At 29.9% G+C, this 11,948-nt stretch overlaps 2 protein-coding genes across 3 annotated transcripts; one reads left to right on the top strand and one right to left on the bottom strand.

Annotated features, from left to right (window-relative positions):
* Window positions 1–2,606: 2,606 nt before the first annotated feature.
* On the top strand, window positions 2,607–5,100 carry LOC112802367 (uncharacterized). Of its 2 annotated transcripts, none has more exons than XM_025845553.2 (7): window positions 2,607–2,971; window positions 3,038–3,233; window positions 3,380–3,450; window positions 3,538–3,615; window positions 4,276–4,363; window positions 4,640–4,695; window positions 4,812–5,100. In XM_025845553.2, exons 1-7 carry the CDS (start codon window positions 2,728–2,730, stop codon window positions 4,883–4,885), a joined length of 807 nt encoding a protein of 268 aa, XP_025701338.1. In that variant the 5' UTR covers window positions 2,607–2,727; the 3' UTR covers window positions 4,886–5,100. The 2 variants fall into 2 exon arrangements, with proteins under 2 accessions (XP_025701338.1, XP_025701337.1); XM_025845552.3 differs by having other exon boundaries at window positions 2,633–2,971; window positions 3,029–3,233.
* Window positions 5,101–6,118: 1,018 nt separating this feature from the next.
* LOC112802366 (NDR1/HIN1-like protein 10) lies at window positions 6,119–7,229 on the bottom strand. The gene has a single exon (XM_025845551.3). The coding sequence runs from the start codon at window positions 7,018–7,020 to the stop codon at window positions 6,385–6,387; it is 636 nt and encodes a 211-aa protein (XP_025701336.1). The 5' UTR covers window positions 7,021–7,229; the 3' UTR covers window positions 6,119–6,384.
* Between the last annotated feature and the right edge of the window lie 4,719 nt (window positions 7,230–11,948).

The following is an 11,948-nucleotide window of genomic DNA, read 5'->3' as shown; positions in this document are numbered from 1 at the left end:
TCAAAAAATGTATTTCAGAATCATGAATTTTTTACCTAATTAAATTCTATTGTCACTATTGTTAGTGCTTCTTCAAAAAGACATAATCAAATATAAGAAGTTCAAGCAATGGAAAATGTAAATTTGGTTGCTCAAAATAAATTAGAAACAGGTAAAGGTGAGAACCAAGTAAACACTTTACAAAGAGTTGGGAATATTCGATGAAGCTCTCACTTTAATTTTATTTGCAGTTTGGTAAAAATGTTCACTACTACTAATATTATTTTCAATAATATTATTGAAGAAGGAACAAATTATGCACAAAGAAGTTAGGCTAATGATGTTAGTAAAATATTATTGTCATTTGAATTTTTTTTTCATTTTATACTTGACGAAAGAGATTATAGGAATTACTAATGTTCTTTGCCACGCACGGCAACAAAAATCTCAAGATATTTTTAATACAATGCATATTATTTTTACATCGAAATTACTTCTTTAACAATTGAGAGATGGTGGATGGTGCATTTTTCTTGCAAATGTTAAATATTTTTATGAAATACATAAATTGAAGTCCCTAATATGAGTGCGCAATATATTTTTAGAAGAGGTTGATCTCGTCAACTAAATGTAAAAATTGAGCATTATTATTGAATGGATGTATTCCTAGTAACAATTGACTCTCAGATACAAAAGTTGAATAGTATATTTAACGAGCAAACAGTAGAACTTTTTACTTTGAGTTGTGCTTTGGATCTTAAAGACAATTTCAAACCATTTAATATTGAAGAAATTAGCAAATTAGTAGAGAAGTTTTATTCTCTTGACTTTCCTTCTAATAAGTTAAATATTTTAAAATTTCAGTTGTAATATTTTCATCATGATATACTAAATTATTTGAAAGACGTGTACACGTTTTGAATTGTGCCACAAGTTACAAGAGATGAAAAAATCAAGAACTTATCACATGGTTGATAGATTAGTACGTCTTGTTTTGATTCTATTAGTGTATACAACAACAACAAAAAGAATTTTTTCAATAATAAAAATTATTAAGACAAGACTCCGAAGTAAAATGATTGATAAATTTCTTACTGATAATTATTTATACAAAAAAGGAATTAGCCGCTGTTTTTAACACAAATTTAATAATAGATAATTTTAAAAATAGAAAAAAAATATCGAATAACATTTTCATGATATAAAATTGTAAGTGATAACTTTTATATATTATTGTCTTACTTTATTTATGATATGTATTTTTATTTACTTATAGAATTATTTTGCTAAAAAATATGTAATAAATGAATATTGTATATACATCTCAACAAAGATAAAGTTAGTAGTATGTCTTTTATTTAATTATATATATATATATATTATTATATATATATATATATTTGTACGTATATTTGATTGAAATTATATATTTTATTTTTTTATTTTATAATTAAAAATAATAATAAAAAATATTTTTAGTAAATCATTAAATAAGGTCCTCCTAAATAATTATTCTAATTCCGTCTCTCTTATAATAAATTTTAAAATAATAATAATTTGATCATTAGTTTTCGAAACAAGAAAAATAAATAAAAATGGCTAATTTTAGGATGTTTAATGTAAATTAATATTTTTTTTTTTGTTTTGAAAAGAGGGCGGCCAAATTATGAATTTTTTATTTTAATAAATAAACTAATTATTACAATTACTGAAATAAATAATTAAAAAAATATTTATCAAAATAAATATTTTTTTAATCTCGTTTACACGATAATTTTGCATGTCACGGTAAATGAGAAAAGACAGGTGGACGCGACACATGTATATACATGTATTTATTTTTTGTTTTAAAATAAAAAATATTAATAATATCTATAATCCAAACTTTTAGCATGTAATTAGTACATAAAAAAGTTGGTAGAAGAGATTAAAATAGATATCTCAGTTAATACTCAAAAAGAGTGCACAAAAAAGTTTTAGATTAAATTATGATACAAATATACAATTGGATTGATTTAAGTTTGAAAAATAAAAAATTTCATACCTATTTAAGAAAAGTTCATGATAAGAATAAATACAGTAATTATGCCAACTTCTAAAAATTGAAAGTTAAAGAGTGTGAAATTGATGAGTGATAAATAAAATACAAAAAGATGAGATAACCTTTGTCAATTGTTAGTAGAGATTGATGGGGATAGTGGAAAGATGGGATAGTGGGAGATAACTGTTTCAATTCTCTTTCCTCTATCCCATCAACCTCACTTAACAATTGGTAAACGATTATCTTATTTTTTTATATTTTATTTATGGTACATCAACTTCACGCTTCACATCTTTCCATTTTAATCTATTCCACCAATTTTTTTAGGTACTAATTGTATGTTAAAAATTTAAATTATTGATATTATTAATATTTTTTATTATTTTTAATTTTTTATTATTGCTAATTTTTTTTATATACAAAATTATCTATAAATGAGAGAAAAGAGAATTATTTATTTCGATAAATATTTTTTAAATTATTTATTTCAATAATTATTATATTTATTTAATTTATAAAAAAACCCCAAATTACATGTTAATTAAAAATTAATGATAATAAATTAATCGATTAGTGGGGGAGGTGTGAGAAAGCAGTGATTTTCCCGCTAAGGAGAAATGGCAGAGAAGATTTGAAATGTGGGGTGAAAGTGAAAAAGTAAGGTTGGGCAAGGGAGAAAGAAAGCAAGGGTGATAGTGAAACTGATAATGGGGAAGAAGGCAGCAAGAGCAAGCGAGTACGAGAATGTTCGAAACGCTCGCATGTTAGAGAACCAAGCTCGCCTGGAGTCTCTTGGGCTTCTCAAAACCGTTTCAGAGCTCAGAAAGCATCACAACTCTCCAAAACCGAAACCAAAGAAACCCAACCAAAAGAAGCTCTTCGCTCTCACACCATTGCGCCGCTCTCAAAGACTCAATCGCACTAACACCCTCCCACCCTCCCCGAAACAAGGTAGTTTTATTTGATGCATCTGTCTTTACTCTTTCTCCAATCACTCAATTGTTATAGTTGTGACAGAGAAGGAGGAAACTGAAATCGATCGGGAAGAGAAAGAAGAGGAGGGGGAGGAGTTTAGGCCTGCGAATGCACCTTTTGTTAAAATAAGTATTGAACAGCTTCAGATTCTAGAAGAAGCTTCTCCGAGGCGCTGCAATCGGAACGGCAGAGGCAGTATCTACAATCCCACTTTGGGGATATGCTGCCATTTCTGCAGGTATTCAAATTCCAGACCACTATTCTCTGATTATCAAATTTAGGGATTTTCAACAAACTATGTATAACGCATAACCCTAATCACAAAACATTAGCTACTTGTTTCTGCTGATTTCTCTAGAATCTTCTATGATCACTTAAATGCAGGCAAAAGACACTCTGCAGTGAAGAAGATTGCCAAAGATGTGGCAATTTTGATGTGGATGAGCCATGTCTAGGTAAGATTTAGCATGGTGTTTTAATTTGTATTTTTTTTCTTCTACGATGCTTTTAACTTAGCAATTTGGTAACGTACTCCCTTTCAGGGAAGACTGATTGTTCTGTCTGTCACTCTAGCCATGGTGTTTTCTGCAGAGCATGTCTCAAGGTTCGATATGGTGAAGGTAAGTTACAAGTTGTTAATCTAAAAATAAGGCAGCAAAACTGCCTTTTTGAATTAAACGTGCATTAATAGAAATGTTGCATTTCTTTTAGTTGCGCTTCAAATACTATATTGTAGTTTAGGGTCTTCCTTCTAGTAGTTATGTACCATCTTTAAGGTTAATGTTTAAAATGGTTCCTAAAAGATCATGTGCGTCAATTTGGTTTTCAAAAGTCAGACGCTTTAAATTGGTTCTCGAAAGTTACAACAGTGAATTAAATCGGTCTTTCTGTTACTGTTAGATAGACAATGATATGTCACAAAATGATTTATGCCACATGTCATTATCTAACTAACGGAAGGACTAATCTAACTTACCATTATATCTTTCAAAAGATCAATTTGAAATGTCTGATCTTTTGAGGATGGAATTGATTCACGCACGACTTTTGTGGACCATTTTCACTATTAACCCACCATCTTCTCTGAAGTCTCATGCCTGTATCATGTTATGAAATGACAATCGAACTTTTGGATCATTTGGTCATAATATGAACTATCTTTGCTAAATGTTAAGCTATTTAATCGGGAGGTATAGGAAATGATACATTATAGGCTTTTAACTTATATGAAGTGCTTTCTTGTTGATAGTCTGAAACTGTTCACTATATTTCTGAATTAGAAATGGAGGAAGTGAGAAAGAACAAGGATTGGATGTGCCCACATTGCGTAGAAGAAAAAGGAATAAACCCTTTCTGGGTATGCAACAGGTAGAGCTTCTGAATGCATGCAGAATGCAGATAGCTTGTATAACTAATGGAAGAGAATATTTTAATCCAAGTTTTGTTATTTGTATATATGGTATGAGGGGGATTTCGCCTACTCACATTGTTCAACATTAGATGAGATATACACTCCATCTAATGCTGAATCAATATGCAAGTTGGTATGGTGTCTCACGCATCAAATGTCACGTAACATTTTTCTTTTATCCGATTAATGATGCTGTTTCTTTTTAACCATAATTGGTTTATAACTGTATATAGCTCAATTTGCCTGAGGAAACGGAAGATAGCTCCAACCGGTTTAGCAATATATAGAGGTTTGTCTTCATCTTTAAATCTACCTTTATGTTGTAATTGCTGTTCCTTTGTTGATGATATCTTTGTTTTTGTTCTTGTTTGTCTTTCTTCTCATCTTTGATTGATTGAAATAAAGCTCGGGAAATGGGATACAAATCAGTGGCACATCTACTAATGGAAGAACTAAAAAGTGGAAAGCACAAAATATAAGGGATTCCCATGTAACGTTCGTATGTATTACGTAAGCAACAATTATTAGTTTTTCTATGTATCCTAGTAGAAAATTTGACATGATCATGTTAAAGGGTAAAGACCAGAGACACCTTTGATTTCTTTTTATTTTTATGCTGTATTAATTTCTTTACGAGGAACTACATGTATGTGTGAAGGTGTATCTATGAATCTCACTACACTCTTTCCAAGTCCCTCGTAGTCTTCTGTTGTTTTACTAAACAAGTCCATTGTACGCGTCACTTTAGACTTAAGAGTCTATCCATTCAAAAGATAACATAGATAACATGGTCTCTAATTCTAGTTGTCATGAGAAAATGTGCCTCTATCTCTGTCAAGTTACCTGTCAAATTCTAAAGAAAATTGCATTTTTAGCAGTCTAATTTGTACAATAATGTCAGGTGAAATTTTGTTTCAATCAAGTTTCCAACCAAATTTCCATAGATTTAGAATCAAATGATGTTATATATTATTCAGAGTACCATGGATTGATTAAGTTAGAGTTAATTGATATTAGATTAATTTATTTTGTCGTTAAGTTGGTTGTCATTATATTTAGATTTTCTCTTTTATGTTTAAAATATTTTGATTAGTGTCTATGTATACAGGAGATATGAAAAGAATTGTCATGAATTTTAAATAATACGGTGATAACAAAAACACAATATATGTTTTCAACGTCTTTTGTTCAAATTGGGACATAAATTTTAGGCATAAAATACCTTTTTCCCCCCCCAATTTTATCAATTTTTTCTTTTTATATTTCCAATCCTATTATATTTTTCTTCTTTTGTAAAATAATTATATTTGAAAGATGATAAAAATAGTTCAAATAATTTAAAATTATTTTATTTAATATTCAATAATTATTCTAGAATAATTATATAATATTATAGATATAATAAGTATATAATTATATATATTATATGTTTAAACTTATAGAAATTAAATTAAATAAAATAACTTTAGTTATTGTGTTTTAAACAATACCGTAATTTAAAAAAATTTGAAAGAATTTATTTCTTTTATGATCCTAATAATGTCTAGCTAATGAAAGTATAATTACATATATGTTACCATCGCAAATATAGTACAATGAATATATTTACATTCTTAGATACTTCTTATTTTTTATATTAAAAATAAGAAGCGAAAAAATAAAAACTTTGCCTTTTAAATTATAAAACAAAAACAATATACAAAAGACATGTAAAAAAAAGGGTAAATTTCATTTTCTATATAGCAATAATAGTGGAACACACAAATTAGAAGAACTCGACAACAAATTTCACGTAATAAAATGAATGAATGAAATTAAATAGAATACAACTCGATGAGAAAATCAAAGTAATACGTGTAAAAAAAGGATTTCTATTGGTATTTTAAGTATATACTTATATTTATTTATGCTATATATATGTATATAATTGCAAATTCAAATACTCAGGAGTCAAGGCTTATATTTATATTTCTAAGGGTTATCCGGCTTCGGCATCACGATCTTGAAAGAAATTACTACTTCTGCACCTTGTAACACTAAAAGTTGCCGCCGGCGGTTTACCATTCGAAATCAAAGGAACCCTGAGCCGGCGACACTGAACAACCGGCGGATTGAATCGGCTGCTCTTGAACCTTCCAAACTTAGCCCTTATTCTAACATCCAAATCGACGGCCAAGTCATTGAAAATGCCCACACTCCTCTCCATGTTGTACTCAGCAATTTGCTTTGGCCCGAGTCGAATCGAGCTTTGTCCTTCGAACACGGCTTCTTGAAGGAGGGTCGTGTTCTTGTGACCTTGATCAAATGGCGCCAAGTTGACGGCAGCGAAATTCCTGTCTTTGTACCACGCGTATGCGGTGATCCTCCTATAGTACACCACCACGTTGTTGTTAGGGTTTCTTGCTGTGATGTTGACTTTGAATTTGTAGTTCAATGTGGTGTTGTTGTTGGTGAGATTGAATTGAGTGAGGGAAGCATTGGTTACTTGGAATTTGACACTTGATGGAGATATGATTATCCAAAATAGGAATATGGATAGAATGAAGCACAGGAATAAGGTGTAGAGTGTGACGAAGATGCAGCAAAAACTGCACCTGAATGATCTCAAACACATGTTGATGATGGTGATTTGTGATAGCTAATAACAATGTTGATAATTAATGATGAATCTGGTGTAATATTTTAGTGGATATATATTTGTAGAGGGTACCTCCTTTGCTTATGATTGTATGTGTTTAATATGGTGTGTAATTTCTTGAGATTTTTCTAGGAGATTTCCTCGTAATAATGTTACAAAGCATATAGAAGAAACGTTGACTTTTTATAACCGAGTAAGGAGCTCTTATTTTCAATGGGTTTGTGCATCAAGAAAGCTCTGCTCAAAGTGGAACAATAATATGAATCGGTAGACTTAGTCATAATTAAATATTCATATATAATTAGTATAAATAGATATTGATCAGTTCACTTAGTCATATTAATTAATTTGGGTTGGTCATGTGATTAGTTCAGTTATTTACTTAAATAAGTGTCAGGAATTTAAATTTTATCTTATGCATGCATTAGTATGTACAAATTATTAAGATTAAGAGAAAGTTTAAGAGTCCACACTTTTCTTTATTAAAATTTGACCAGCACAAAAAAAGTGAGTAATTACACATCATTAAATATAATTTTATATTATTAAAAATACTAATAATAACTAATTAATAATTATAAATTACAAAACTGACTAACCTCCTAGCACTCTTTAATTATTAATTTAGGGGATCATTGCCCCCATTTTCATTAACATAACTCCGCCACTGCCAGAGAAAGACTTTTAAATGAAGTTCGACTGCGATAAAATAATCTTTGGCATGTTAAAATATATAATACCATAAACAAAAAAAAGCAATATGTCTATTGATTTATTTTGTATGAATTAGATATTTACAATTATTTTAAAAAATCTTGAATTTAAATGCCAAATAAATTTTTTATTTATAAATTATATACAAAGGGTATTTTAGAAAATAACTAAATCAGTTTGATATCTCTATTATATATATATAATAGATTCTAAAACAATAAAATTAAATAAATATGTAAATATAATTTATCTAAAGCTTCTAAATACTATATATAATAATTAAATAATCAAAATAAAGCTCCCATGTTGGCTTGATGGAGGAATCATGGGATTAAGCAAGGCTATTTGTTTGATCCTCCCCCAATTCAGTTTTGAAATTTAGTAATTTGGGATAAAATAGTATTCACTAGCTTATGCCACTATTATCCCATGAATCTGATGAACAAATTCAGAAACGTACATTGAATTTGTGAGGGAATATACTATATATATATATATGAGTTAGTTTGTTAATCTTTTGCTATTTTGTAATAAAACACTGAAAGAATAAAAAAAATAAATATAAAAAATATTGTATTTTGTGTTTTTTTTATTAAAAAATTATAAAAATAAATTTAAATATATATTTATTATTGTCTATGAAAGATAAAAAACAAATAAGGATATGATAATAGTAAATAAAATAATAAAAGCTAAAATTATGACTAAATTTATGTATTTTATTGGGTTGAATTTATAAACTCGTGTGAAACTTCTTTGTTATTATTATAGGCTAATATGAAAAAGTGGTTTAATACGTCCCTGTAAGTTGGAAGATGAAAAATATCAAAAATACCGAATTTATGAGATTAAGATGAAAAGATTGAAGAAACAAAGATTCGGTGAAGATGTCAGCTAGCTATCCAGAAGAAAAAATGTGGAGAAGTTTTATCACTCTAACTTGAATTTTTTGTCGGACCAAATAACAATCAACCTCCAAATATTTGATCCATTCATGAAAAATCGGATAACAACAATATGAAGGGCACTCTAATTATCATGATGCATGCACATCTTTAATAATTTTTAGTTGTTATTTTTTTAAATAGTGTGGTAGTAACTTAGTATTTTTGTTAGGAATTTCATACTTTTAATCTATATTCTTGGTATTTCTTTTCATAAATTCAAGTTAGATATTTTTCTTACTTTAATTGAAATTTTTGGTGCTTTGATCAATGCTCTTTGGAGTTGTTTTATACTTTTATAAATGTAGGAAATGAAATAAAAATCAAAAGAACAAAGGAAGAAGTTAACGACACGCTTTGGAATAAAGGACACGCTTTGAAAGTCAAGGACACACTTTTTCCAAATGCCAAAAGCAATACATTTGGGCTTGGAAGCTGTGCCATTCAACGTGAAGATGTTGGCGTCCAATGGCATCTATGCATACGCATGCCTTCTGCGTACGCACAATCGTTAAATTAAGTGAGCTCATGCGTATGCATACCCCATACATACGCACAAATGGTGATTTTAACAATGTCATGCGTACGCATGACTCCCGTTTTGCATCCCATACTAGTTTTGTGATATCCCATGCTGAAATAAAATAGAAGTATAATTTGAGCCATGAATTGAATTAATGTTGTAGGCGTCCCACGTTAACCACTTGGCGTGCCACAGCAAGTAATAGAGGCTGACGAACGGACTTTTGATGGGTCTAGAATGCACAAATAAAAGCTCGTCTAAAGTATAGCTTCTAAACCAACAATAATCCTTTCATACAAAAGTTTGGTTGTCACAAGTAACAAACCCCTAATAAAATTGATAACAGAAGTATTTAAACTTCGGGTCGTCTCTCAAGGAATTGCAAGGAAGTGTTCTTGTTATTGGTTATGTAAAGGTATATTTTGGGATTTTTAAGATAAGAAGCAAGAATAGTAAATGGCAAAAGGAATAAACTAATAACTAGAAAAGCTCTTGGCAAGGTATGAGAATTGGATGTCCTATCCTAGTTATCCTTATCAATTGTGATGAGAATTGTTCATTGCTCCCACTTGGTCAACCTCTAACTATGAATGTATGTCAAGTAGATAAATCAATTTAATTTTTCAGGTCCTAGTCAACTCCTATGGAAAGACTAGAGTTAGTGAAATTCAAATAAACTAGCAAACATAACAATTATCCATCAACAAAGGAGTTTGATAACTCAAGTGTCACTAATTACTCAACCAAAGCCAAGAGATTCAATAACAACAAATGGAAAAACAAACAATAAACATGAAATACCTCAAATTGCATTAATAAGTGAAATCAAATCTAACATGAGAATTCATAAATTAAAGTAATAGAATAAATAAAAGTAGAAGAGAAACTAAATTAAAGGAACATTGAACCTGGAATTGGGAAGAAATAAACCTAAAATGAAGAGAAATCGTAAATCCAAAAACCTAGAGAGAGAAGAGAGCCTCTCTCTCTAGAAAACTACATCTAAAACCTAAATTGTGAATAATGAGAAGTGTGATCTCCTGATTCCTCCACTCTGCAGCCTCTAATCTATGTTTTCTGGGCTGAGAACTGGGTTAAAAACAGCCCAGAAATTACCCCAGCGATTACTAATACGTCCATCACGCGGCTCTATCACGCGTACGCAATGCCCATGCGTACGTGTCGTTTGTCTGCCGCACTATCCACGCGTACGTGTCACCCAACAGCCAAGCAACTATGGCAAATTATATATTGTTGCGAAGCCCCCGGATGTTAGCTTTCCAATGCAACTGAAATCGCCTCATTTGGATCTTTGTAACTCAAGTTATGATCGATTGAGTGCAAAGAGGTCAGGGCTGCAGCTTTGCAGTTCCTTCAACTTCTTGTATTCCTTCCATTTTCGCATGCTTCTTTTCCATCCTCTAAGCTATTCCTGCCCTGTAATATCTGAAAACACTTAACACACATATCATGACATCGAATGGTAATAAGAGAGGATTGAAATTAGCTAAATTAAGACAAAAAATATTTTTTCAATCATAGCACAAAATCAGGAAGGAAAATATAAAACATGCAATTTACATGAATAAATGTGAGAATAGTGGATAAAATTCACTCAATTAAGCACAAGATGTACTACAAAATAGTGGTACATCAGAGGCCAATTTAGGCTAGTCTTTAAGAAGAAAAAATGTGTCATTCAACCTCAACTTCCAGGCTTCAATTTTCTCATTCATTTCTCGAATTCTCCAAGGATCAAAAGAGCAGATTAAGCCCAAAAATTCGATTTCAATTTGAATTTAATGTAATTTGAATTTTATTTGAATTTGTAATTTAGATAGGTTATAAATAGAGAATGAAGGAGACATTTGGAGGGAAGATTCAGACTTCTCCTGCTCCACTCTTCTCCATTTTCTTATCTTTTATATTTTGTAAGTCATGAGTGGCTGATTTCTTTTTCATGGGAGAAAAGAGCTCTATTAAATTTAATGGATCATTGTGATTTACTTTTTATCTTCAATTCATCTTCGTTCTTCACTTAAAGAATTCAAATCTATTGAAAGATAATTTGAATCTCACTTGAATTCTATGAAAACTTGAAAGAGTGATCATAAAATTGAGCTTGAAGATCTTTCTCCCAATTCTTGTGAATTTGGGTTTGAGATTAATATGTGACATATAATCAACGCATGACTTGATTTATGAAATTGTGTGGCTTTAAATCAGAGACCAATTTTCATCTCTTCTCATGAGCAATTAGATCAAGACATTGGCAATTGATCAAGTTAAGAGATATTAAATTACCAAGTCATTGAAATTTAATCACTTATGATTTGCTAAGAGATCAATGATTACATGATTGAAGATGAGATGAAAAATTATTGGATCAAGAGAATTCAATATCTCTGTACCCCAATGATCTTCTCTTATTCTATTATTCCCTTTCTTTATTAATTGCTTTCAATTAATTCTCATTTTCATGGCTTCCTTTACATTCTTGCAATTTATTTTTTTTGCAATTTACTTTCACAGTGTTTACATTCTAGCAATTTAAATTCCCAGTAATTTATACTTATGTTCTTTATTTTCAAGTCATTTATTACTTCCATTTACTTATTGTTTAAGTCATTTACATTTCATGTTTCTATTGTTAATTGCTCCTAATCAAACTACGAATTGCCTGACTAGAATACTCAATCAACCATTGCTTGCTTAATTCCTTA

The sequence above is a fragment of the Arachis hypogaea genome, chromosome 5 (genome assembly GCF_003086295.3).
Source record: "Arachis hypogaea cultivar Tifrunner chromosome 5, arahy.Tifrunner.gnm2.J5K5, whole genome shotgun sequence".
NCBI classification, from domain to species: domain Eukaryota; kingdom Viridiplantae; phylum Streptophyta; class Magnoliopsida; order Fabales; family Fabaceae; genus Arachis; species Arachis hypogaea.
This window is presented reverse-complemented; position numbering and strand designations above follow the sequence as displayed.